Below are 27351 nucleotides of genomic sequence, written 5' to 3' on the forward strand. Positions count from 1 at the left end.
AACCGCCCCCAGATAAAAGCGTCAATCACAAAAGTTTATTGTGAGGAAGTATCCAAAATAATTGTATTTTAAACCTCCGTGCATTTGGCAACAGATCAGGCCTTGTAACAAGGTCTCTTTAAAGTGGAAACTGGCCACTAGCTGAACACTGAAATAGGTTGGTTTGGACATACTTAAATACAAATTTAAAATATTTTTTTAAAAAACAAACCAACTTATATAAAAAACCTGTTGTCAATTGTACAAAACCTTCACAGTGCAGGCCTTGCAGCAGCTGTTTGTGAGTGGCGGCAGAGGCCTTCTCAGACAAGGCTCCCCCAGTGAGGTAGGAGAACTTCAGAGGTGGCACCCGAGGGCCCCTGTCCGAGCCGTGCATGTGCTTTGGGCTTTGCTTTTAAAGCGAAGCCACTTTTCAAGTAACATTTGTACCTTAAACCGTTACAAAAGAACACTTTTGTACCAGGCCGGGGTGGAACCAGCTGTCCCAGAGGTTCAGCCACGAGGCTGAACAGTTGAACCAGGAAAGGTCCTGAAAGACCGGGGATGGCAACAATTTCTACAGCAGTAACTCCATGGCCCAGGAGAGCTCCCAGCAGCCCTCACAACACACAAAGCTAAAGCAGAAGGGACAGCAGCCCCAGGAATGCTGTCTCTGGAAGGGACAGCGTGGTCAGTGAAGCCACAGCGGCCCCTCTGTGCAGTGCCTTGCAGCCACTCGCATCTCTGGGAGGTTGGAACTGGCCTGAAGCCACATCTCACCTCTGCCTTCACCGAGGGATTCCTTGCGAGCTGGAACGCAGCACTGGCGATCCCAACGTGCTTCCCGGGCTGCTGGGCACCTGTGAAACACCCCCAAAGCGCTGTGAGGAAAGCTCAGCCTTTCCAAAGACTTCAGCCACTGCCAGAGCAGGGGCAGGGTGTGCTCACCACCTTCAGAAACCTCTGAAACCCCAGCCTCGGAGAGAGGCAGCACGCGGCTGTAACGACTCCCAGTGAGAGAAGAACCCATAAACCCCCCCGAATGAGAATTCTGGTCCGCAGCAGAACGTTACCTGAGCTTTTGTCACATTCAGAGCATCGTGAAGAGATCCCAGGCTGGGGCTGCCGGGCAGGAGGAGGGGATCTGTAGCAGCGCTGCTGACCAGGTCATCCAGCACCTGGAGCTGGCGCTGCAGGCTGTGCAGGCTCCCGGCCGTCTGCCGCTTCCCCTGCAGCAGCACCTCGGCCTGCTTGGCCAGGCAGCGCCGCAGCTGCGCCTGCAACAGCGGGGAGAGTCACACAGGGAGGGACACACCAAGCATGGGCAACACTGTGTAAAGTCAGCCCTAAGGGCTGGAAGGTTGAGTCTCGCACAAGCAGGGAGCAGTGGGTTTGGCATTATTCTCTTTTGATGGCCATGTTCTAACTGAGCCTGGACCTCAGGTGCTGAACTCCTCTGTCATGTTGCTGATATACCACAGGATGATTTAAATGAGAGAATCTTGTTGGAATACTCCAGCATCCAATTAACTGCTAATTAAAACTACTTATCAGCCAGGTTTATACTGTTCCCACCCAAAGCTCCTGTCTCTGGTCCTTACAGAGGATTTGCCCGAGCTGGAGGAGGATCCCCACTCCCCCAGGTTGTTCAGATCATGTTTTGAGGGGGCCCAAGGGATGTGAGGGGCACGGATGTGGCACCTTGAGCCTGTCCTCGTGCTGCTGCAGCTTCTCCCGGAGCGCCTCTCCCCGCCACTGCTCATCCTTTGGGAAAAAAGAAAAAGCACTTCAGCCAGAGGGACCAACACAGCACCAGGAGCAGCCACTTGTCTTGTCCAAAGCATTTTACCAGTAAGAAGACTCTGGAAATATTAAACTTTTCTTCCAAGGAGAGGAGCTGTCTGTCAGCAGCAGTGAAGGGAGCAGTCTCTGAGTTATCACACTCAGACTGCAGACTCCCCTTTCTTTCAAATGATGATTCCAAATCTTCCAACGGGTCTGAAGAAGACGAGCGTGAAGATTTAAACTCCGTCCGAATTTCATTTTCAACCTCCAGGTTAAGCAAGGTTGCTGCACTCTCCATTTCCCTCTGTCTCTCTTCCAGGTCTTGGGTTTTAACCTGCAGCACAGAACAGCTGGGTTACAAACAGCAGTCCTGAGGGCTTTTCCTGTGTGACTGAACAAGGCTCCAAGGACATGGAGCACTGCAGTCAGAAATCCCAAAGCCTCTGAGCTGCTGCAGCCCTGGTTCCAACATTAACTGTGCCAGGGAAGCCCCTCAGATGGGAACAGGCAACTGCAGTTACCAGGAGCTGTTAACCTAAACCCGCCACACTCTGACCTTGCAGGGCCTTCCCAAACGCTTTCCAATTGCCAACAACATCCTTCTCTGCTTTTAAAGGGCTTCAAAACAATCTATGCAGAGTTTACTGAAGGACTAGAAGGAGTCAGACAAGGTGAATCACTTTTTAATTTAAAATGAGTGTCTAAAGAAGAAAAAGCTGGCCCAAGCTGGCACTGGCAAGTTGTTAATGCCTGCTGAGTAGCTCTGAACATTGCTAACATTTAGCGATTTGCATAAATTCCAGCTCTGGGTGTATTTTCAGCTGTGCTACCCCAGGAGGAAGATTCCAAACGGACACAAAACGAGCTTGTGTGAAACCATGAACCCTCATCCCCCTGGATTTGGCACCCAGCCGTACCTGGCCCTGGGGGTGGCTGCACTCCGGGTCCCCCCCGAGGCGCTCGGCTGGCGGGCAGCGACTGTGGGTGACGAGCTCAGCCCTGGCACTCTGCAAACTGCCGCTTCCACGCTTCTGCTCCTAGGAGAGGGCAGGGAGAGGCCTTTTACTGGCAGCATCCACTAGAGAACGTGAGCTAAGAGAACCTAAGAGGTTCCTTCGAGGCAGAAACAGGAGCAACTCGGCTGTTGTGCAGCCCTGGGAATGCCAGAGGTTGGATGCCTCAAGTCTGCTCAGGAAATTGTTGCATTACTTTGTTCCTCCAATGACAAAAATGGGTGTTCCATCATTCTGCTGCTTAAAATAACCCAAACCCCCAAACTTTCTCCACTCAGGACTTACTTGCAGTTTGCTTTCGAGCTCCATCCTTTGCATTTTCTGTGTTTCTCTCAGACCCAAGATTTGTTTTTCTGCTTCTCTCCTCTCTGACACTATCTGACCTTGAAGCTGCTTTAGCTCAGACACAGAGACCTCCAGTTCTTTCTGAAGACACTGTATTTCTCTGTCTTTTTGTTGTAACTGTAATTCTTTTTCTGAGAGCTGATGTTCTGTAATAAACATTACAAAACAAAAAATCCCGATTAGCAAAAGCTTATCTTGGCCCACTTCACACACAGCAGATATTTTCCAAACACCAAGAACCCAAGCAAGATGAAGGAAAATATTTGTTGTGCCATTATCCTCAGCCCCCAGAGATGGTGGCAGTTCATTTGTGCAATGACCCTTACTGTTTTTCCTGATGGTTTCTTCGAGGGCTGCACACCGGGACTCCTCCTTTTCCAGCTTCCCAAGGTTCTCCTCTGCCAGCCTGACTTTAGCTATTGCCTGCTCCAGTTTCTTGTGTTGATCTGTTAGCTCCTTTTCCAACAGGATTTTCTGATCCTTCACTTTAGCTGCACATTCCTCCAGTTTTTTCCCTTCATGCTCTGAGTTTTGCTTGAGGCGATGAAGAACCTGCCAGAAACACCCCCAGTCTGAGCTTAAACCAGCACCAACTCAGGGACAACAAAAACCACCACTAAGAGACATTAGAGAAGTAAAAACAGCATAAATTGGAAAGAACTGCAGTCTAACAGTCCCTACTGACAAAAAATGTTTGTCAATTTTTCTTGCCTGTCTCATTTTCAGAACAGCTCTCTCAGTTTTTCTTTTGGGTAGCACTTTGCTGAAACTCCTCACCCAACCCAAGCTAATTTGGCCAAACCAGTCTGTGCTTTTGTGATCATTTGTAAACTCACACCTCAGACTTTTTGGCCTGCATTGTTTTTAAGGTCAGGAGGAAGTGAGGCAAGTCAGGGGCTCGTTGGGGTTCGTTACCACTTCCTGTTGGGCCAGTTCTGTTTCCTTCTCTTCAATCTTTTTCTGGAGCTGCTGCAGTTGGTTCTCCCTCTTCTTGTGCCTCTCCTGGCATTCCTTACGTTTCCTTAAGTACTCTCGGATCTCCTCCTTCAGGGCTGCCTGCTCTCTGAGCAGCTCCTCCTGCTGCCTGGAGTTGTTTTCCAAATCCTGCAATGGAAAACATTGCAGTGGCAGGAGGAGCTGGGAAGAGGAACCAGCCCCAAAGGTTTGGGTTTGAACAGAGCTGGTCCCTGCATGCTCAGGGCTCCTTCCACCCAAACCAGCCACAGAGTGAATTAACACAGGAGCCACCAGATAAAAAGCCAGAAGGTGCTGCTGGTTGATTGTTTTTTAATTATCTTCTTCCTAAGAAACAATAAACCCACTGCAAAGTCAGCAGGAAGAAGGCAGTAAAGCAATCCCTGCTCTCAGCTCTGCAGGGCTCTGATGCTGAGCTGGGCCCACACGAACTGGAGCAACAAGAGACTCCCAGAGTGACCATAAGGATGTTTCACTAAACCAACCTGTTCCACGAGGTGAAGCTGCTGCCTCGAGTCATTCAGTTCTCCTTTCAGGATTTCCAGTTCTTCCTTTTTCCCTAGAAAAGTATTTGGTTACAAGACGTTTTCAATCAGCAGTTTGAAATACCAATACAGAGAAATTCTCTTTTCATGAGCAAAGAGTGAGTAACACAAACACAGTTTATGAAATTTCCACCTTTTCAACACATTAAATTCTTCCTGCCTGTGGGCATCTGAGCATGCTGAATGTTTAATATCATACAGTTCAGTTAAAGTGTGTCTTTTAACAGAATTTCTCTTAAAATGCTGCTTAAACCCAAAAATTGATCTTTACCTTGAAGATCCTCCTGGACAGCAACAATCTCTGCATTCAGTGATTTCTTCTGCTTGTTCAGTAACTCCACCTCCTGCTGCAGGTTTTTAACATCCAATTCCACTTTTTCCATGTTGGACAGTGCAGCTCTGTTGCTGTCTTCAGCAGCAGTTAAATCTCTATAAACATATTCTTGATTAGTTGGAAATCCTTGGTGAGAACTTAAAAAATGGCAGTGAAACCCTCTGAGCCCAAGGGGTCGGCAGGAGCTGCCAGAGCAAGACAAATGCCCTGGTCCAAGATGCAACACTTTACTTTTTGTAACATTTCTCATGGCATTGCCAGGATGTAACAACACTGCTGATTCGTCAGCTCCATTGCTGAATATTTCTTAAAATCTGCTGTAGAGAGGCTTAAAGCAAAAGCTCCACAGAACATAAGAAAATGCCTTTCTGTGTCACTGGGCACCTCAGATGAATTAATTACAACAAGCAGACCTTCAAACACTTCCCCATCCCCTCTGATCTCTGCAGGGAAAGACATCCCCCACCTTTTGGTTTGTGACAACTTCCCCTCCAAACTCCTGGAGTCCTCCTCCAGCTTCTCCTTCTCTCTGCTCAGAGCCTCGATGTTGCTCTGCAGAGCTCTCATTTGAGAGCCCAGCTGCTCGTTCTCCTCACGGTCCTTCCTGAGGAGCTGCTCCTGCCAATCCACTTCCTCTTGCTGACGCTGAAATAATCTCTGAATATTCTCCAGTTTGAACTTCTCCTAGGAAAAACAGGCATGGTGAGCACCACATTGAAATGGACCAGAAGCAGAACAAGGATTGACATCCTTAGGTGCAGCCAGAGGGATTTGAGTGCATTTAATGGAGGAAGATGACAAGAGAATGGTTCCAAGTACCTTGGGGATCTTTTTAATGCTAGAGATGATTCAGCTGAGTTAAACTCCCTTCCAGACTCACTGTTTGGAAGTGAGGGCACAGGATCCAAATAAAAAGACTCTGGAAGCTCCTAAAAACCAGCATCCATCATTCTACAACCACGGCAGAGCTTCTGTGCTCCCTCTCTCTCACATACACCAAAAAATCCCATTATTTTAAAGGGCCTAAGCAGACTTTAAGACTTTTCTGTGATAAGCTGAAATCAGATTAGAAACTGATTGATTTAAAAGCATCAGGACTCTGTTACACAAGGCTTAAGAGAACCAGAGATGTCCTAGTTTCTGCATCAGCCACAGAAGCATTTCTTACCTCTAGAACGGCCACCTGGGTCTTCTCCAGCTCATTGACCTTCTGCTCATGTTGTAGTTTCAAACCCTCCAGTTCATTCTTCTCAAGCTCCAGAATTTCCAGCACATGTTTCAGCTCTAGTGAGGTGAAATAAAGAGCAGTTATTGGATTAGGATGAGAGAACTCAAGAGCTCTGTGTGTTCCTTCCCAATCTGCACAAACCCCAGCAAATCCCGGCACATACCCATCTTATGTTTGGTGATTTGCCCAAGTATTCCTTGAAGATTTTCCTCCTCCTTTCTTATATCCTTCTTCAGGACCGAAAGCTGCGCTCTTCTCTCATTCATCTGGACATCCAGTTCATTCCTCTCAACACTAAGCTCTCCCAGAAGTACTTTCATTTCCTGTGAGAATGTATCAGTGTTACCATTCTTTGCAATTTTAAATGAAAATTTAAACTGAAATTTAACAGTCTGTCACCAGTAGTCTGGTTTAACAAACAAAAAATACAGCATATTTAAGTTAAGGTCTTGTTTGTTGATGATTTAGAGTAGTAATTCTGCAAAGATTTTGATCTCCTAATCTCACCACAACATTGTCACTCAAGTGAATAACAGGCCTTAAAACAAAACCAGACAAGAAGCCCTCACAAAAGAAAATAAACCACAAAATATAATTAGCCCTGATACTTGGTTTTGATTTCGGCAGGGAAGTACAGAATCCTCTCTGTGCAAATGGGGATGGGCACAGACTGGGGCAGCTGTGTTGTGTTTTGCACACACTGATCACACTGATTTCCTTCAGCAGCTGCTCCTCAGCAACAGGAAGTCATTCACAGACTTATATTTAATGCAATTTAGCTCTCAAGGGACCAATTCTGTCAGAATCACTGGAAGTGGGGAGTTCTTCTTTGTGCATCTGGACCAAGCTTTTAGTCACACAAACCCATAAAATTCCATGTTCTGTTTCTCAGTGGGTTTGGGGAGGACACAAAAAGCAAAATTTGCTTTGTGGAAACCTCCTGGAATGTTTGTAGTACTTCAAGTCTTTTGCTATAATGATTTGAAAACTCATTTGGGAAACTTACCCTTATTTGGCAAAGTTTTTCATGTGCTTCAGTCTCTCCATCTCGAAGAACTTCTTTGAGGTCACCTTTCCTTTGGGAAATGCAGTCCTGAAGGCCATGGAGCTCTTCTGTTCTTTGAGTCACCTGCTGCTCCAGGAACAAGAGCTCTTGCTGCTGAGCAGAAATCTACAGTGGAGAAGTTAAACAGAAAGCTTTAATAGATAGAAAGCTTTTGTTTTTCTAGCTAAACATGAAAAAAACGCCAAATTAAACGAGGCAGAGAGACTGGGATCATAATTGTGAGACAAAGGTCAATTCCAACAAAATGGATAGGCCAGGGTTAGCAGGCCAAGCCTCACCTGATCTTTCAATGTTTCCAGTTCAGTTTTCTTGCCCTGAACAAGGTTTTCTGCTTCTCTGATGATTTGGAGATGCTGGCCCTCGTTACCTTCTGCAAGTCGAATATCTCCTTGGAGCTTCTGAAGACTGAGAGTGAGGATAAAAACAGGACTCAGAAGAAGTGAGAATATCTTAGGCAGTGACTCACTGGAGGAGGACATGTTTAACTTAATACAGCTCATGGAAAATTAAAAGTACTCACCTTTCAGTGAGCATTTCTATCTTCTGGTTTAATGACTGCAACTCAGAGTCTTTTGCAGCCACCATTTTGTTGATTTCTTTCAAAATTCCTTCTTGTTCCCTCTTAAACTGTTCCAAACCCCTCGTATCTGTCTGTAATAACCTAGAAGAGCATTTATGCCTTTTCACAGTAACGGTTTAACAGCTCTCCCTCTCCCAAAGCAGTGTCTTGACACTGCAAAGAAGCCAGTCCCTGTGCTCACCCCGTGTGACACAAACCCCCAAGTGCACTCAGGGTACCTGAGCTGCTGAGCTGCTTTCACAAGTTTGGTGGCTGTTTCCTGAGCCCTCTGCTCCAACTCCTCCGCCTCCATTTCAGTGCAGGACAAATGGTGTTTGGCACGATTGTACTTCTGCAGAGTCTCTTTAGTCTGAAGCAAAAATTGAAGATTGAGACAATACATTCCACCTTATGCTGTATTTGAGTTTAAAGGTGAGCTCCTGGCTTGAATATTCCACCTCAGCCTTCTCCCTCTTTCTACCATGAACAACTTTTTCTCCTCTCCTGTCCAGAGCAGAAAACTTTCCTCCTCTTCAACAGGGACTAAACCAAGTTCTTCTAGCACAGTTTATTTCCCAACTTATTTTCATACAGAAGCATTTTAAGAGGCTCCATGTGAAAATAAAACTGCCTAGACAAACAAAACAACACTCCAGTCCTTCTGCCCTCAGGGCTTTGCCTTCACTCACCTTGCCCCGGGTGCTCTCCAGTTCCACCTGAGCCTCTGTGAGGAGCCTGTCGGCCTCTCGGAGCTCAGCCCGGCGTTTCAGCAGAGTTTTCTCTGCACATTCAATCTCCTCTGCAACATCTTCCTGCTGCTGAAGGGATTTCTCCAGCTGCAGCTCTGCAAGGACGCTGTCGGTGCAGCCGTCAATGAAGTCCCTGAAAGATCAGGATGAAAGATGTGGAATTAAAATCAAAGGTGCCAAAGATCTGGGAGCCTCTTGAAGTTCTAGAATTGGAAATGAGTCAAAAAGCTGATTTTTGCTGGGAAAAGGTTTAGGTATTTGCAGGTTTCCTTTCAGTGCATTCCATGCACCATTCCCACCTGCGCGTGCTGCGTTTCTGAGCCGCTCGGCGCAGCTCTGCCACTTCACATTCCAGCTCTTCTCTTTCCTGCTCCAGTTCTTCAACATCTCCATGCAATCTTTCCACCTCCTTTCTGTATTTACGCTCAGCTGCCTCTGAGCATTTCTCCTTGTATTTCTGAGACTTCAGATAGCACACGGTGTCTTCCAGCCTCGAGACTTCACTCTCCTGCACGCAGGGAACAGAACAACACAGTTGGGATCTATTCTCCAGCTGAGGCCTCCCGACACCCAGCAGCAGCTCCAGATGGCAAAGACTGTAACCAGATCCAGACCCTTCCTAGCAGGGAGCTTTTCCTAACCCATTTGTCAGTCAGTTCCCGAGGGTTCCAGCTCTGCTCCTTACCAGATCCTGATGTTCAGGCACGCTGCAGTGGAGCACTCCCAGGGGAATGAGGGGCACCGAGAAGTTTGGAGGCAGAGGGCCATAAAGCACCTGGGATCCCAGAGGAGGTGGGCCATGGATGATGGATCCAGGAGCAACTGGAGCTGCAGTGGCTGCTGCAGGAGGAGAGGCATAAACCCCCAGGCCCTGAGGTGCAGGGGCCCCATCTGGAAGAGCTGTGTAAATAACTGTGCCTGGGGGTGGGACAAAGGGAGAGGCTTCAGGGACAGGAGATCCTGCATTTCCTTCACCATCTTCTTTTGCTCTTCTATCTTGAAAAGAGACAAAACCAAGCATGTAATTTTTAATTTTTTTTTCCAGTAGAGATAGTCTTCAAATGGACATTTTAAATTCTAGGTAATTTACAAAAATGTAACAAATGCTGCTCAGTTATTAAACAGTAATAAACATTTATATTCACTCATGCCCATAAAAAAAAAACACCTCTCTGTGAGCTCTAAGCAAGCCCATCTTTATTCTGCTCCTGAACATTCTGACTTACCTTTGGCAGAATTTGCTTTGCACAATCTATTTCTGAGTGGTGAATAAACCCAACATCCTTGGCTGGGCAATTCCTCCCTCCCACAGGGCCTGTCCTGAGCATCTCCTCTCCTGGCTGGGGACGTGCCAGAGCACCCCAAACACACTCCAGAGTCTTTGGTGCTGTGGGAAGCAGGAGTTGAAACCTAAAGAAGAAATACAGCATGTGTTAATGTAGAAATGACAAATCATGGCAAATAAAGGAGTTGTTGTAGACATTCTAATGATTTTTCAGAACAGGCTGCACATACTCTGCTGTCTCTCAGTTCTAATAATGATTTAAGAGCACTAATTGTATTTCAACAGTATTGGTTTTAAATTCAGACAAATATTCTTTTGGAAGAAATGTTTGTCTGTAACATCCCCTTTTAACCCTCACCTAGATGGATTGTCAGTACTGCCCCCTGAACAGTTCTCTCCCAGAGTTATGTACCCTGGACTTCTATCAGCACAGTAAAAGGGCTTCACCAGGAACATTTCTGTGTGTTTTATTTCAGTATTTCTCCTACATGCTGGCCAATATTTGTTCTTAAATTTCTCCCAAACCTACCAAATGTATAATGCCCTTTCCCCCACCAAAGGGCTTTCCACAAGGAAAACAATCCCTAACAGGGTTTTTATTCCTGACCTGTGATGATGGCATGTAGTACCAGTATCCCCCTCTTTTCACCTCGGCTGTACTGGGGCTGTGATCATTCTGCTGTGAGAGCACGTTTCTGAGGGCTGCAATTTCACCCTGCAAGGTCTCAATTTCTTCTTTGTTACCTGGAAATTAAGCACAGTTTTAGAGTCATTTAAGGAAAATAATTAGATACTGTATTCAACTTTTCCCTCGATGTTATCCAGTTAAACTGGAACTATATTTAAAAATAATTAATTGCTGAGGGAAACAAACTAAATGTTATCTCTAATGACAGACATACACAGGAGGTTTGGTGGTTTCAGCTTGTGGAAATACAAGTTCAGATCCAGGTAACTGCTGCTCATTTTCCTTACACAGAGCTCTGACAATGTCCTAGAGCAGTTTAAATGGAATGCTCAGTACAGTCAGTGTTTTCTAAACAGCTGTGAAAAGCGCAAACTAATGAACACACATCCTGTATAAACCTGTGTAGAAGGATATTCTCAACAATGTTCTCCAGATTCTCAGTTCAAACAGTGAGAAATGGGGAATAATTATCTTCTGCATCCCTGTCTGTCTGCAAGAAGTGGAGAGAAAAGAGAAATTACCTGTCCCAATATTATCCAACAACCATTTCAAATGGTCAATCTCTGCTTTTTGCTTTTCCACGGCTTCGCTTAACTTATTAATTTCAAACTTCTGGGCGTTTGATGCAGCAGTTTTCTCACCAGCTTTCTCCATTTCCTGCAGAACCTATTTGAGATAGAAGCTTAAATCACAAAAAGCTCCCACTCATTCTTCCCATCCCCTCATATGAGAGATGTTTCAGTGAACAGGTGATGGTTTTCCTGAAAACCCAGCTGCTCCAGGCAGTGAGGTTTTCAGTTTGTTCTTGGGCAGGTGTCAGGGGAGGGAAGAACACTGTGATTTGGGAAAACTTAAGGGGAGAAGGGCAGGGCAAGAGCCTCTAAACATGACATTTCCAGAAACTCACTGGTATTTTATCATATAACACAGAGCAAACAACCTACTTGCTCTTCCTTCTCCTTCAGGAGTTGTTGTAGCAATTCTATTTCTGCTTCTGCTCTGGCAAGAGCCTGGGAAGCACGAGCTGCCTCAGCACTGAACTCCTGGGCTTCCTCAAGCTCCTGAAATTGAGATTTTCATTCCAGCTGTAGTTTGCAGGAACATTTCACAGGCTTGAGATGTGCCATTGTGAAAAGCTAACCACTGAGAAGCATCAGCAGCTGACTGTTCTGGAGCTCTAGATATATGTAAAACACTGTTTCTCCTTTAACTTTACAGTGTTGGTACAGGAGATGTTATTATGTAGCCAAAAATGCTTCCCAGTTTGAAAAAGAGTTTCCAGTCCTTTCTTTTGTTTTTCTGTCTTACAGAACAATGTATTATCTATTGTTTGCCTTTCAGTTAATAAGAGATTCGTGATCTTCCCCCTCCCTTTCCCTCCCACAGCAGGAACCTGTCCATACCCAAACCTCCTCACTCATCTGCTGCACCTCAAACTCTGCCCAAAGCAAGAGCTCCAACGCAGCTCAGAGCAATTGAGAAGAAAGCTCTGAAGCTCATTTGAAGGGCAGCAGCACCGCTCCCACCGCAATGGCGCTAATTCATTAATTCCCCACGCTGATTTACCTCAGCTCTCTCCTGGTTAATCCTGAGCACAGTCCCCTGCAGAGCCTGGAGCTGGCTGGCAGCGATGGAGAGCTCGGTGGCCGCCAGCTTGTCTGAGCTGATCACTGCTCTCTGCAGCTCCTTCAGCTCCTTGTCCAGACTCTGCACTTGCATTTGTGCCCTGGCATCTTCTACTTTTTTCTGAAAGCAGGAAAACAGATTTTCACAACGTGCTTTCTTTCATCCTCCTTCCAACCTCATTTTGGATTATTTAGAAAAAAAATCTAAAGCGAGGACAAGCAGTAAAATTTAAGGAAAAGAAAGATGTTATATTTAACATTTGTGTTCCTGCATGTGTTATCTTAGACGGCAAAAATTCCCAAGATTTTGTTTCTTCTCTCCTGAGCAATCAAACAGTGCATGGACCTGCCCTCACCCACTCTTACCCTTTTCTCCAAATTCTCCAGCTGAGCAAGAATTGCCTCTTTTTCTTCATCTGCCTCCTGGAGCTGCTGATCAGCCAGGCCCTGAATCTCTTCCATGCTCTTTATTTTTTCATGTAAATGTTGAATTTCATTCTCTAACTGATGGACCTTGTTCTTATTTTGCCTGTTTTCAGCTTTAACCTGTAAGTAAAATAGGTTAGAATAAGTAGCCAGAAACTTTTTTCCAATCAAAAGTCACCCTGTTTTAATTATTTAATTAAATTTCTGGGAAATGCAGTTACCAGCATACTTTGCATCAAAGCAGAAAGGAAAGGTAACTACTGTGCCACTGTAACTAACATTTTAAGAGTGCCTCAGTTGTTTTATTAGAGATATGTATAATGATCTTTCAAGAAGGTTCAGAGCTGTATTTTTCTAGCGGTCATTAAAGTCTTTGTTGCCTCTGAGACAGATCATTGACTAAATTCCAATTCACCAAATAATCAGGTAAAGATCAGGAAGACTATTAATGAAAAATCAAATCAGACTCCACTGTTACACAAAGGACAGAGCACAGCAAAGCTTTATTAAGTGAAACTCGATCCTTCAGCTGCAGGTGACATTTTTTAGACTGAGCTGAAATTGTCTCTCTCTTGCTTTTGTTGTTTGATACGTGCCTGTCTGTACTTCTCCTGTATTTCTTCCAGTTTTTCCTGCTGGGATACCATTTCTTTCTGCAACTGTCTCTGTCCAGCCCATGCTTTCTCTTTTTCCTTCTGTGCATCAGCAAGGATGTCACTGAATTCCTTCTGCAGGCTTGCAAGGTTTTTCCCGAAAATACCAGCTGAGTTTGGACAGCTGAAAGAGAAACAATCCATGTTCCAGTGATTTTAAGTTGTGATACCAGATCCTGAAATCATGAATGACAAATAGAGGACATTTGAGCCGTGCTGTGTAATTCATTCAGGTTAGGCTGGAAAAGCTCTCTGAGTTCATCAGATCCAGCCATTCCCCCAGGACTGCCAAGGCCATCGCTATCCCATGTCCCCAGGTGCCACATCTAAACATGTTAGAAATCCCTCCAGTGCTGGTGACTCTACCACTGTCCTGGGCAGCCTGTTCCAATGCTTGGCAAGAGTTTCAGTGAGGAAAATTTCCCAGATATCCAACCTGAACCTTCCCTGGCACAACTTGGGGCCGTTTCCTCTTGTCCTGCCCCTTTCACATGCTCAAATCTCACACTGTACTTTTATTTCACTCACTTTATCTCTCCAGCTCCTCTCTGAAGCTTTTGCCTGAGTTCATTTATACAAGCCATGACATCCTCAGGATGAATTAAGTTACCGACTGCATTGTTTAGCTGATTCTGGAGATCTTTAAGCTGCTGTTTTAGGAAATTATTGTCTCCCTAAAAATAGACCAAAAAAAAAAAAATTCCACACAAACGTAAGCAAACAAATCCACAAGTGATAAAAGCTAGAATTTTTAATACAACAAATACTTCACCTGCAATTGCTTGAACTGTAAAAGCAGCTTGTAGTTTTGTTGTTCCTTCTCTTCTGCCAGTTGTGCTTTGGTCTGAGCATTCTCTAACAGTTGTCTTTCCTTTTCAAGCTCATCCTGCAGGGCTGACAGCTCCATCTACAAAACCACAAAACCTCCAGATTAATATCCCCACTCCCAACCCCAACCTGTCACCCAAACACACCACAGATGTATTTCTTAAAACAGTAACAATGTGACAGCACCTAAAAAAGACCTAACAAAACAACCCCAAGCAAACCATCTGGACCTTGCTTCAAAGCAAACTTCTAAATCCCAGCAAACTGATACTGTGGGGACACACCTGAAGCAGCAGTTGTTTGTGATTTAATGTTTGAGATGAGGTGTCCTGGGGTAGCTGACACCTCTGACAGCACTAAAGCTCTGTTCTTACCTGGCTGAGTTGTTTCAGTCTTTCAAATTCTTCTTTTTGCTGCTTGACTTCAGCATCTCTCTCTCTTAACTGAGCTTCCAGCTCAGCCTTGTAGGCGCTGACCTTCCCCTGAGCACCTTGAAGGGATTCATTTATCTCTCTCTGCTCCTGGAGTGAACTCTCCAGCATTGCAATTTCCTGGAATTTAATACCCATTTTAGAAGGATGTACATGGGAGAGCCAGAATTTAAGTGTACACTGTTCCCTTTAACCCAGGAGCTCCATTAAAACTTGAAGATGGGTGGCACTTGTACCTGCAAGGTCAGGCCAGTGGTGCCACTGACCGTCCAAAATCTACACTCAGGATAGAAAGCTGGAGCTGGAAGTGGAACAGAATTGTCCCAGGAGTTCAGGTTTATACAACACTCATCAGGATGGCCACACAGCTCTGTGTCATTGGCTGACAGGACAGATCTGAGCTGCTCACACACACCTGGCCAGCATCAGAGATTTCGCTGATGCCATTCCCCACGGTGCCACCTGCAAATCCATTTGCAATGATGCCTGCAAGGTGAAACCTGCATTTCTGAGCCATCTCCCACCCAGCACAGATCTACTGGATGTCTCCTGCAGCTGGATTTAAAGGCCAGATTCTCTTCTTGAGGTGTGGGGGCACATCTCATTGTGTTACCATATCAGAAATTATTTTGTCCAAGGAATTGTGCTTCCCTAGTCCCAATCTGATCACCCGCTTATTTTTTCAAGTTTATTCTTAGATATCTGAACTTGGGAAAAGAGGTATTAAGCCTTACTTTTCTCATATTTTCTGCATCCATGACAACCACTTCCAGGTTGTTTTTTTCCTCCTCCAGACTTGCCAATCTTCCCAGCAAAGACTCTTTTTCCTTCTGCAACTTCTTACACTCCTCATTGGCCTGTTTTGCCTGATGCTTCACACTTTGCAGGTATTCCTGTAAGCCAACGATAATACTTTCCAAATCCCTTTTCAGTGCTTCATTTGTTGCTATTTGACCTGCAGGAATGCAAAATGAATTCGAGGTGGTCAAGAAGCCACATTTATTTACCAAACAAACCAAACTGCCTTCCTTCATCATTTCAAATGTTCGCCATTGGAGTAAGTAAAAACAAGTACCTAAAACTCAACTGGAAAATATTGTTTTTAAGGTTAGGATCCCCAATATTACTGTGTTAACCTGGCCACTGGAAAGTTAAAAGAAACTGCAGCTCTTTGTGCATTCCTGCCCCCCCTTCCCAACCAGTACACACAGTTTCCTTTTCCATCAGTTAAGAACAGTTTTTTTAACACTTTTATACTCATTCTGTATTTCATTCGAGCAAAGATAAACAAAACAATCCTCAATTCAATTGTCATGTCTCCCTAAGTACAAGAAATACTTTCAGACAGAAATTACAGTTTACCATCAGTGAGCTGCTGCTCCAAATCCTTGATTTCCTCAGTTTCCTTTGCAATCCTGGAGAGCATCTCATCCAGGCGAGTCTCCAGCTGCTGGCAGTGCTTGTTCATTATATCGAGGTGCTGCTCTTTACTCGCTTTTTGAGCTTTCATGTGAGCCTGTCAAGTAACAGAAAGTGAAACAAAACCGGGCATCAACACAGATTTAAAAAATCACATTGGGATTTTGTCTCAGTTCTGCAGTGTCTCACTATCAGCAAGAAAAGCCCCAAGCTCAGCACACACTGTGGTGCCTTGGGGTTTGTTACTTGTTGTTGTTTTCCCTCAGTCCTGCCCCACAAAGGACCCCAGATAAGCAGCGATCTGTGAGTACCAGCATTGTCTGCAGGCTCCCCCCTGCCCAGGCTGAATAAAGCCTGCATTTATAAATTAGGACTCATGGCTACTATCTTTCTTCCTGCCTTTGCATTTTGTTCTACCACTTCCTCTCTCAGTCAAGAACAAACATGATTTCTCCCAGAACCTTTAATCCTGTCATCCTGCATTGCCCTCACAGCAGATGATGCTTTGGAACATGTCAGGTCAGCACCTGAAGGAAAATACTCTGAACAAACAGCACGTGGGGCCAACTTTACAGTTACTGAGTAAATATTCCTAAGTAAATCTTATTTTATTCAAATCTTTCTGGGAGATACACTACGCAGCTCACACAGACTTTGGCAAGGACTTCACGCATTTAGTCTGAATTAACTGACTGTTTCAGCTGTTTACAAAAACTTGGTTATCAACAGAATAAAGTGTTATTTCTTAACAGTGTGAAATTGCTCAGAAACAACCCAAATGCCAGAAACTTGGGAAAATAAAGAATTATACTGCCATGACTAACTGCACGGTTTTTTTACTACTCAAAAAAATAAATCGAGCTAGCAATAGAAAATTTAAATATGACTTCTCAGAAAAAAGAACACTTATAAAGTTGCATCCGTAACAAAAGTAAATGGGTAAACCCAAAGCTTTTTGTATTTTTAACGGATTAAACCGGAAGTTAACTTAAACATCCATATCAGCACAGTTCAACTTGTCACCTTGCTAAACACAAACTGCCCTGCAGCTTTCAAAAGCGAAATTTCAACAAGTAAAACCCGGGCCGCTGCCACTGAGCCATCTTGCTGCAGCTACTGAACGGCAACAAAAATGCAGTTTGAAAAAGAAACAAAAAGCCACAAGTCCCCGACCACTTACAGCTTTGCCTTTGTCTTTTCTTCCTGACACAGCACTTGCAGAACGCCCCACCCCTGAGCGAGAATTCATTTGAATAAAGCACCGGGAGCTTCAGCGCGGGCAGGAATTCAGCGGAGTCTTCATGGGCTCCGGGGCGGGGGCCGGAGCTGCTGCCCTGGCTGCGCTGCCCGCCCCGCTCCCGTTCCCGGCCCCGCTCCCGTTCGCGGCCCCGCTCCCGTTCGCGGCCCCGCTCCCGTTCCCGGCCCCGCTCCCGTTCGCGGCCCCGCTCCCGTTCCCGGCCCCGCTCCCGTTCCCGGCCCCGCTCCCGGCCGTTGGCCCGCACGGAGTTTCCTGTGTTGTGATTCGAAGTGAGGGGCGGCCACGGGAAGGGCCGGGCTCTGTCCAGCCCTTGGCTCTCTCCTGCCCCGAGCTCTCTCCAGCCCCGGGCTCTCTCCAGTCCCGGGCTCTCTCCAGCCCCGAGCTCTCTCCTGCCCCGGGCTCTCTCCAGTCCCGGGCTCTCTCCAGTCCCGAGCTCTCTCCAGCCCCGGGCTCTCTCCAGCCCCGGGCTCTCTCCTGCCCCGGGCTCTCTCCAGTCCCGGGCTCTCTCCAGCCCCGAGCTCTCTCCAGCCCCGGGCTCTCTCCAGCCCCGGGCTCTCTCCTGCCCCGAGCTCTCTCCAGCCCCGGGCTCTCTCCTGCCCCGGGCTCTGTCCAGCCCCGGGCTCTCTCCAGCCCCGGGCTCTCTCCAGTCCCGGGCTCTCTCCAGTCCCGGGCTCTGTCCTGCCCCGGGCTCTCTCCAGCCCCGGGGTCTCTCCTGCCCCGGGCTCTCTCCAGCCCCGGGCTCTCTCCAGCCCCGGGCTCTCTCCAGCCCCGGGGTCTCTCCTGCCCCGGGCTCTCTCCTGCCCCGGGCCCGGCCATTCCCCTGGGAGCCTTCCCGGAACGTGCTCGGCCCTTTTGTCACCCAACAACCGAGGATATTAAGTTTAAAAATACAAAAGGAGCTTTTTAAACAAGTTTTTGCGTGTCTCTGCTGAAAACGGAGCAAAGCATAAAGATACTTTCATTTCTTACTTAAGAGCATCCAGCATGCCTGAAAAACTTTCATTTAGATATAAGCTTTTAAAATACACTATTAAAGATAATTCAGTTTCGTTTTAGTTAAATTTCTCCAAGCGTTTGCTGTACCTGAACACAGCTAATAACTCAGAAAAAGCCCTGCACCCCTGACGATCATGAAGTCAGGCGGGAGCTCGAGCTGCCCTCAGCACGCCAGCCTGGGAGATGCGACCTTGGCTGATTCTCTCAGGGCTGACAGGACTGGAGGCGACAGCTGAGAAAGGCCATCAGTCCCCACCTAACTGGATAAGCACTGCCAGACACAGATCTTTGAAAACCTTTAGGGCCAGACTCCATAAGAAGGCGCATGAGGGATTTCTTATACAGAAATTGTCTGCAAGGCTCAGCCCGGTGTGTTTGTGCAAAGCACAAAGATTTTGTTCTTAACGTGCTCTACAGCACCTGATGGGAAAATGAGTTGTTCAAGTGTTTCACCAAAGATGGCTGGTGTGGTGGGATTTTTTAACTGTAAAGGTATTGTAACTTTCAAGTTATCAGTTAATGACTTTGATAAACAGAAAAAGTATATATAACTCATAAAACAGGTACAAGTGAATGGTCACCTGCTAAAGCTGCCTTTAGTCCATTGCACAGTATACGATAACTTCAGATTCTGGTTTTACTTACATGCCTTGGATCCTCAGGATTTACAGAACCAAGAGAACTCTGCAAATCTTCAAGCTCTTTCTGATTTTTCCCTATTTCTCTTTTCTGTTTCTCTATTTGTTTTTCCAGTTGTAAGGTTTCCTTGCGTAGCTCCTGCAGGATTTGTAACTTTCCACTCAATTGCCGTTCAATTGCTTCCTTGGTGGCCTGGGAGATCTGGAGACAGCATCAGGAGGTTGAGTGGTTGGAAATACACAGATGATCCAGAATATATTTAACATTTAAATAAAGAAGATCCTGGTCACTGATTTTCAGGCAAGTTTAAAAATTAAAAATAGCAATAATTGCTGAGAGTTGAAGAAGTGGAAGATGCCGATTTAGTTTAATGGTGATAAATTAATTCTTGCTGCCAATTCTGTAGCCACATTGGTTATCAGCTGCACAACCTACACAGCAGGTTCTTCCAAAAGGTTCTGGGGAAAGTCAGCAATAAATCAGCAGCAACACATGGAACAGGTGCCATTAACTGCGCTACAGCTCTAACAGCTGATGTATGAACAAGCTCTCTAAGACCTGGAAGATTTTTCTGATGCTTGACACATGGATTTATGTCTGTACAGTGGCCTCTTTATAAGAATGGGAAGAAAAAGTTGTATCTCCTTACACCAACACTGCTTCAAACACCTTCCCCTGCTTTTTGTGGAAAAACTCACTTTTTTCTGAGCCTGAGCATCCTCCAGTTGTTGCAGTTCCCCTGTTACTTTCAGCACTTGTAGCTCTGCATCTCCAACTTCACTTCCCAGTTCTTCTAATCTTTGTGCTGCAGACAAAAGAAACCCAACACAAACGCCACAGTCCCACAAAACACATTATAATATTGTGTATAACACTGATACACATCAGTGTATGAACACATTAATAGCACAAGCCCGGCGTTTAACAATCACAGCACCTCCAGCCTTTGACACATTGTTTCTATTCTTATGTCAAGCATGTAACCACTGGAATAAACCACACTGATATATATGTTTTTTCTCTTTATTTGATAAAAATAAGGTTTTACCTGAATGAATATTTTCTTCCTTATCCTGCAGTATTTTATCTAGACTTTGGGGATGTGATTCCAGCTGGGGTTTCCTACAGGAGTCATCTTCCTCCTGTTGCATTTTCCCAATCTGCAGCTGCTGAGCTTTGTCAGCAATGTATCCTTCCTTTATAAACATATTTCTTTTGTACCTGGCCTTGCCAATGTAGGGACTTTCACCGGGTACATCATCAAGTTCAACCTCCTGAAATGTAAGAAGCAGAGTCTTTATCTGAGAACTATGGCTGCAGTCAACTCCTAACATACATTTAGTTCTCTTATCAAGCATAAAAAGGAAAATCAATTTGAAATTAGAAGAATAATAAGAAAACAGATTATACTTAACATTTATGGCCTTCAACACTACCATTTTATAACAGAATTAAAACTAAACAAACTCAACTGGGGTGTGACCAGTTTGTTGCAGATGTCTGGAGGAACTTCTTCTTACTATATTGAATTTACTTAAATTATATTTAGTCAATTACATTGCTGCACTTAAGTTTTACTCAGACATAATTGTAGTCAAGGATTACTGATCTTTACTTTTCTTATGGATTTCATTCTGGCATTTTTGTTTGCAAGTACGACAGAGGCTGGGCCTTTAATAAAGCCCAGATATCTATCAGAGCATAGGAAAACTAATAAGGTTTTTATTTTCCAAGTCAAAAAAACAAGGGAAACAGTAATAAAAAATCCACGGTTTTAAAATTATTACCTCCGAGGGAAAATAATTTAAGGGCTCAAATTTTGCATCGATCTTGTAAAAGGCCAGCTCCTGCTCCAGCTCATACTGCTTCTGGCAAGCCCGGGTGAGCTCCACTGTCTTCTGCTTCAGCTGAGAAAGCACAAAACCCAGTGAGCGCCATTCACTGAACTCACTCGTCACTGTCACGCACAGGGCAGCTCCACAGAGAGCAGGGCACAGCCCTTAATGTGGGAGCAAAGCTCACAGCACGGTTTTGGATCAAGGATATCACAAAGGGCAATTTTACAACGGTGACTAAGAGGAGACAAAACCCCCACGATTAATAGAATACAAATGATCACATGAAAGGCCTTTTGAGTTTATGTACATCAAAGTGATAAGTTTACTTTTAGACCTAATTTAGGATAAAACAGTAATTTGAGTATGATCCTTTAGCAAAATCTAGGCCAAAATAAGAAATATATTTACTGCTACTAGTGAGCATGAGGACTGCTAACACTCATGGTCTGTAAAAAAACCAAAATATCTCAATGGCCAAGAGTACAAAGTGTGTATTTTATTTTAGCTTAACCATGTGCTAGATTGGTTTTGAGGTTATTTTTAAATAAAGGTCCATCATGTGATTTCTTTTTAAATCAACTTTTCACACTGAATACCTGAGGAAGAACATGCAGCACAATTCCAATAGAGAGCGGAAAGCAGGACTAATGGAGGAAAAGAAATAGAACAGGAAAGGCTTAAAGAAAGATTTCAAAACCTGATAAATGTCATGCAAAAATTAACTCTGTTTCAGAGAAAAGGGTAAAAAATATCAAGGAAATTGTATTCCAAACCACAGTGAATATAAAATCTCACTGGGACACTCCATAATAATAATGTTGCTACTTCAGGGAACGTGCAAATACATCCTAGAAATAAAACCAACCATGCAACCCAGGGCACAGTGGGGCTACCTTGAGTGAGGAACAAAGGCTCTGCAGGAAGGGGACTGTGACAAACCCAGACACCAGCTAAAGGGAGACAGAAGTGAGCCAAGTTTGTCATCCAAAGGAGAAGAGTGGGTTCAGGCTGCAAAGTATTTGCTGCTAAATCTCACTGTACCAAAATGTTCATTTTAGGAGCAGACTGCTGGTTAGTGTGTGTGTGTTCACAGAAATAGCTATGGAAGTACCAGGTATGAGAGTCTGAAGGATAAAATTTTAGAGGACGAGTCTAACAGGATAAAATACAAAGTTCCCATCAGGTCATTCACAACCCAGCACCCACAAGTCAGTAGGGCTTTGCTTGCATTTTGTGGCTACCAATGAAAGAGACTCAAACGTAACACTTTAGGATGATGTGAATAAAATACAATTAAAACTGGTGAGCATCACCCAAAATAATAATCAGGGGCTATTACTGACATACAACTTGTGTGCACATCTTGTTTTTGTGAAAGCAGCAATCTTCTTTCTCCCTTACTGCAGCAGCACTTTAGGGCCTGACCAGTGCAGCATATTCAGAACATCAGCAATTTAGCAGCTTAACCTTTCATCAACAGACAAAATTTTAAACAGAAATAGATAAATAATTACTAGAAACAAAGAAGTTACTGTAAAACACAGGAGTGATACTGAGTGCTGCTACCATATACTTACTTTTTCCACAGAAGGAATATTGAAGGTCAATAATCACTCTCTAAAGAGCTGGAAGTCTCTCAGTTTTAAAATTAAATCTTCAGTCATGTGCACACTCACACTGACAACTCTGTGTCCAAAGATTTCCTTAGTGCCAGGGATTATCTTACCAGCTCATTTTTGGTGCCCAGATCCCTCTGTAGCTCTTCAAAGCTTTGTCTCTGTTGCACAGCCTTTTCCTTCAGTGACTTGTTGAGCTTATCTTGATGCTGAAGCTGCTCAAGCACTCTGGACTGGTTAAGTTTCAGGTTCTCCATATCCTTTTTTGTGTTTTCCAACTCTCTTTCTAATTTTTCTATCTCTTCTGAAGAACAAATCAGCGAAACATTCAAATAGAAAAATTATTTCCTTCCTAAACTTCAATTTTCTGTCATGCACTTTAGATTTAATAGATTATTACCTAAATTAAACCTCTCCAGAGCTTCCTGCCTGTCATGGTTTGTCACTGGCTGCCCATCCAGGTTTTCCAGTGCCCTCAGGTGGAATATGGTGTACAAGCAGTAGTGAGGCAGACTTGCAACTGGATTTTCAGCAAGGAACAGAGAGGTCAGATCTTGCAGAGGCTTTAGTTTTGCTATATCGTGGAGCTAAATCAAAGAGAAACAAAACAATGATTAGACATCCTTCTGAGAAGAATTAAACCCCCAGGAGTGAATTTCTGATTATGCAGAGTGTTCTATGTTGGGTCTGCATCAAAGGATTTATTTTAACCTTTATGCTAAAGAATAAGCTCTAAAAACCTACCAAAATACACAGTATTATGACTAAATTAACTTCTTAAATTCAAATTACTTCCTCTATAGAAAATGCCACTGCAAAGAGCGTAAAGGCAATCAAGCTTTATCTTGGAAATTCAAGATACCAAGGCCTGTGGATGAATAACCTCCTAAAAAGTTACGCTTTCCCAGACAACATAATACAGGTTTGTATCTTCAATACCTGCACACCAGGAGTTTCTCTGATAAATAACTTCATGAGGCTCCCAACTGCTGCGTTTGAGAGCAGACTTTGTGGAGAGACACTCAGCAATTACCCAGAGTAAGTCACTCAGTGTAAATCCCCCAGCTCACTTCATGAAAAGCCTGAACAGTGCCTGTGTCTAACTCCAGTCACTTACTGAGGACACTTTATTCTGTTTCAAATTCAGGCTGCGCAGGGATCTCAGTTTCTTCCCTACCCACAAAGGAATGTGCTCAATCTCATTCCCTGCCAGGTTCAGCTTCTGTAGGTTCTGCAAATGTTCTATGCCTTCAATTTTGCTGAAAAGGAGAAAAAATGGAATTTGGCATGAACCACAGCAAACGTGAAGCGAAGCTGAGGCATTATGGATAAACCACAACAAAATCTGTCACAATTAATTAACCAAGATATCAGCAAAACCATTATTTACTGCCATGGACAATTCAAATGAAATTACACCAGCTTACTTACAAGTACTAAATTAAGACCAAAAACCACAGAACAATTTTCTGTCATTGCCATAAACTCATTACTTTTGCATGTCTTCATTTCAATATTAACACTATTTTAATGTGTATAGGCAAAATTTGCTTTTTCTCTCCCGAGAATGTAATGGGACGAAGATGAATCAAAATAAAGTTGTTTTGTGGGGTTTTTCTCCCCCCACCCCATAAAAAGAAAGGATGAACTGTAAACTGACAGCATGAAGAGCTACATTTTTAGCGTTTTCATTAAAACTATTGAGGAAACCATGCTGGGTTGTAGTTCACTTGAGCAATTTTTATGAGTATGTGTGAACATTAAGTAAACCATGAGTATCACAACAAAGTAGAGCAGGATGTGCTCCTGTGACTGTGCCATTTTTTGGTGTATATGAGCTGTACATAACCAAACTGTAAAAACAGAGCAGGAGCTAAAAGCTCCTGTGCCCTTTTCAATTCCTGTTGAGAGAGGAAGTTGTGCGAATGCAATGTGTAGAAACAAACTCTGGGGTTTTACTGACTTCCCATTGTAAATGTCTCTGCTGAAATGGCAGCTTTGCTGCTGCAGCTTCATAATAGTAAAGATCATAATTCATGGACAGAAAAATTAAAAGCAATTAAGAGTTTTGCTACTGCATGAACCACCACCCTTCAACACTTCAAACAAGACACCAGGCTCTCAAAAGAGCTCAAAAGCAATTTAGGGAGTTCATGGCCTGCCTGATCTAGCCCATTCAGCTTCCTTTCCTAAAAGAAAAACTTATTATAGTACCTGTAATAATAAACAGTTACAGTTTAATTAATTTTTAATGGGTTCCTGCCCGCTCTTCGTTGTGGTATCTGGAAACTTGCACTTCTGGCTTGGCTTCCAAGGAAAACAAATTAAACCACATCCATGGTACACTGACAGCACTTCCAAGAACTATTTATACTCCTAATACCTCAGAGCTTGTGCTTTTTATGAAGACCTCAAAGCCTGTTAGTCTTGACATCCAATTGGGAAACTCATCTCAAGTGAGATGAGAGAGAGAACTCACAGAAACAGGAAAGGAAAATCATCTTTATTGACCCTGTGGAGTTTCCTCTCACCTGATTCTGTTGCGGGACAAGTTGAGTTCACGCAGCTTCAGCAGTTTATCCAACTTCTCAATCTTCTCTATTTGGTTGTTACTAAGGTTTAGCACCTCTAGCTTGGAGCACTTTTCCAAATTTTCTATGTACTAAAGAACAGAAAATCCCTTAGCATAGGGTTTGGGTGTTTTTAAAGAGAAAAGCAGCTTTCTATTAGTTACAAATTTATTAATCACAGTTCATTGTGGTATTCTAAAACCCCACTTCAGGTACAGTCTTCTACAGTGTTGGAAAGATGGATTTTAAATTTACAGTGGGCCTGTCTTCATCTACATAAAAAAGAATGTTATTTTAAAAAAAAGAAGGAAAAAAAAAAAAAAAAGAAAAAAAACCCCCACACCCAAACCAACCAAAACCAGCACAATCCAAAACCTAAAAAAATTACATGAATTAATCTGTTTTAAACATCATCCTAATGAATCAATTCTTTCTCTTTTGCTCAAGTGTCCAATGCCTTTTTTTTTAATGGAAGCTAACTGCAGAACTAGACTGACAGAGTTAGACCGTGCTGTTTACATCCACTTAAAAATAATCCTGTATTAAACAATAAATTGTAATTATGTTAAACTTAATTTAATTTTCAGTTATTTCCAATAACTTACCTTGAATTTCTTGTCCCCATCCTTTGGGGAAGAGAGATTCAGTGTGCTTATACATGCCAGATTTTGCTGTTTTGACAGACCCTTTATAAGGGGTTCAGTTATGTACTTAACCCCTGGGCTAACACCATTTTCACCTGAAATTAAACAGAAAGGATTGATGATTTTTATACCTGGTGTTTTCTTTACACTGAACGCTGGGAAAAAAAATGAAAATCATCCCCCTAGAAGCATTTACAGGAAGGAGTAAAAGTCTCATCATTCTCCCCAGCTTTCATTACTCCCATTTTCACATTTGTGTTTAAAAAAAAAAAAAAATAAAAAAAAAGGAATTTTTTCAGGTTTCTTCCCAACAGATCATACATCTTTAATCACACAATTCACAGAACACTGGCTTTTAATGCTTGTGGTATGTACTTGGACAGCAGTACTATCTACTAAACAATACCTTTCTGAAATTTAAAAGCAGCTCCAACATTTTCTGCTGGAATATCCAGTTGTTGTGGCCTCTGCTCCATGCTTTTGGGAGCAGCTGGAGGTGTCTGTTGGCCAAGATGTGGAGAGGTGGCCCCCGAACTGACAGGTGACATTGGCTGAGGTATCTTGGATGCCGATGCCGGTGGTTTTCTAACTGAAACGTTCCTTACAGAACCCTTCTTCATTGCCAGAAATTCAGGGTATCACATGGCAATACCTGGAAGAACTGAAACAATTACCACTCTGTGTAGAAAGCTAAAACTCAAAAGGCTTGCATGATAACAAAGGTGCTACAGAAGCTGCCAAAAAGCACATCTCCAGTGGGTGCCAGCTTCCAGCTTTCCTGGCACGGAGAAGAATTTTACCTTTATACTCCCACCCTTCTACAGCACAGCCCCAGGAACTGATTGAACATCTTTGTGTTGGCAGCTCATCTTCCTCCTGTCCTGCAGGCTGTGGTTTACACGAAGTCTGCCAGGTCTGGAGATACTCTCAGCTCAGACTAACAGAGCTGGCAGGGACAGAAGCAGAGGATTGGATCCCAAATGTTCCCAAAGCTTGAAATCACCCGCCTTGCAGCAAGAACAAATGCAAGCAGAAACAGGCGACCGAGATAAAAAAGTTAGGATCAGTCTAGCACTGGCATTCCCAGACTTTTCCTTTCTGCAAACAAATCATCCTGTGACTGCCTGGGAAATTTTTGAGAATGTTAACAGAAACTTCCCTCAGTGATGAACCTATTTCCCCAGGGATAAGGGTAGGAAAAGTCCTGCACTGTGTGTGACAAAGCCCTTGCAGCAACCATCTCCAAGGGACAGAGCTCTGCTAACACCTCCACCCACTGAACAACGAGCACATTTTAGCACATTCTTTAAGACAGGAAAGTCTTCTGTTAGAGGAACTTGGAGCTTTGTGAGTGACGACGTTGTGCCTTGAGAATATGTTCTTCGTTGAGATGGACTCTTTTTTTTTTTTTTTTTCTCTCCGAAATTGTAAAGGCAATAAGGACAAGGGAAGAGGGGCAAGAATAAGGGCCACTGTTTTCTATCCATTACTTAGAAACACAATTCATACGCGATAAGGACAGTGAGAATGCAAGGCGCAGGAGAGGGAGAAAGATGCTGGCGCGCTAACGAAAACCACATTGGGGCGTTCCTTCGTGTTTCAAGGAGCGCAGTTCGTGGTTTTAACGCTGCTTCCTGAGGACAGGCTGCGGTTTCGCAGGGACATCCCCGGGGGCCTGACCGGCGATCGGGGCCCCGTGTGCTCCCAGTCCCCCCATCCCCTTCCCGGTTACCGCCGCAGGGCGATCCCTCAGGCCTCCGCTTTGATTACCTGCGTTGACATGGTAACGCCGTCTCACCGCTCGCCGCAGCGGCACGGGCGGGCAGGGCGGGCGCGGAGCGCTCCCGAAGGACGGCA

At 44.2% G+C, this 27351-nt stretch overlaps 1 protein-coding gene across 3 annotated transcripts; it reads right to left on the minus strand.

Annotated features, from left to right (window-relative positions):
- Nucleotides 1-48: 48 nt before the first annotated feature.
- CNTRL (centriolin) lies at nucleotides 49-26147 on the minus strand. 3 transcript variants are annotated; one of them, XM_040083403.2, is made up of 43 exons: nucleotides 25901-26147; nucleotides 25456-25589; nucleotides 24812-24942; nucleotides 23398-23539; nucleotides 22681-22867; nucleotides 22391-22584; nucleotides 21261-21308; nucleotides 20614-20733; nucleotides 19875-20100; nucleotides 19525-19631; nucleotides 18833-19027; nucleotides 15877-16030; nucleotides 15249-15469; nucleotides 14458-14634; nucleotides 14028-14162; nucleotides 13784-13929; nucleotides 13199-13379; nucleotides 12543-12722; nucleotides 12118-12297; nucleotides 11496-11612; nucleotides 11073-11217; nucleotides 10471-10607; nucleotides 9805-9988; nucleotides 9264-9574; nucleotides 8878-9086; nucleotides 8519-8711; nucleotides 8069-8199; nucleotides 7791-7931; nucleotides 7549-7675; nucleotides 7211-7375; nucleotides 6368-6527; nucleotides 6145-6260; nucleotides 5443-5660; nucleotides 4914-5071; nucleotides 4583-4656; nucleotides 4038-4226; nucleotides 3449-3674; nucleotides 3063-3268; nucleotides 2682-2801; nucleotides 1829-2098; nucleotides 1681-1743; nucleotides 1053-1256; nucleotides 49-839 (listed from the first exon to the last, which is right to left on the minus strand). In XM_040083403.2, exons 1-43 carry the CDS (start codon nucleotides 26112-26114, stop codon nucleotides 768-770), a joined length of 7008 nt encoding a protein of 2335 aa, XP_039939337.1. In that variant the 5' UTR covers nucleotides 26115-26147; the 3' UTR covers nucleotides 49-767. The 3 variants fall into 3 exon arrangements, with proteins under 3 accessions (XP_039939337.1, XP_039939338.1, XP_039939339.1); XM_040083404.2 differs by lacking the exon at nucleotides 21261-21308 and having other exon boundaries at nucleotides 50-839; XM_040083405.2 differs by lacking the exons at nucleotides 18833-19027; nucleotides 19525-19631; nucleotides 19875-20100; ... (6 more) ...; nucleotides 25456-25589; nucleotides 25901-26147 and adding an exon at nucleotides 17114-17229 and having other exon boundaries at nucleotides 50-839.
- Between the last annotated feature and the right edge of the window lie 1204 nt (nucleotides 26148-27351).

Source organism: Hirundo rustica, chromosome 20, assembly GCF_015227805.2.
Source record: "Hirundo rustica isolate bHirRus1 chromosome 20, bHirRus1.pri.v3, whole genome shotgun sequence".
Taxonomy (NCBI): Eukaryota; Metazoa; Chordata; class Aves; order Passeriformes; family Hirundinidae; genus Hirundo; species Hirundo rustica.

Coding starts and splice junctions, on each gene's coding strand:
- CNTRL (XM_040083403.2), bottom strand. CDS start 26,114: ATGAAGAAGGGTTCTGTAAGGAACGTTTCAGTTAGAAAACCACCGGCA. Junction 20,101..20,613: donor TAAATTATTTTCCCTCGGAG/GTAATAATTTTA, acceptor CTTACATTTCAG/GAGGTTGAACTTGATGATGT. Junction 3,675..4,037: donor AACTGGCCCAACAGGAAGTG/GTAACGAACCCC, acceptor TGTTTCTGGCAG/GTTCTTCATCGCCTCAAGCA.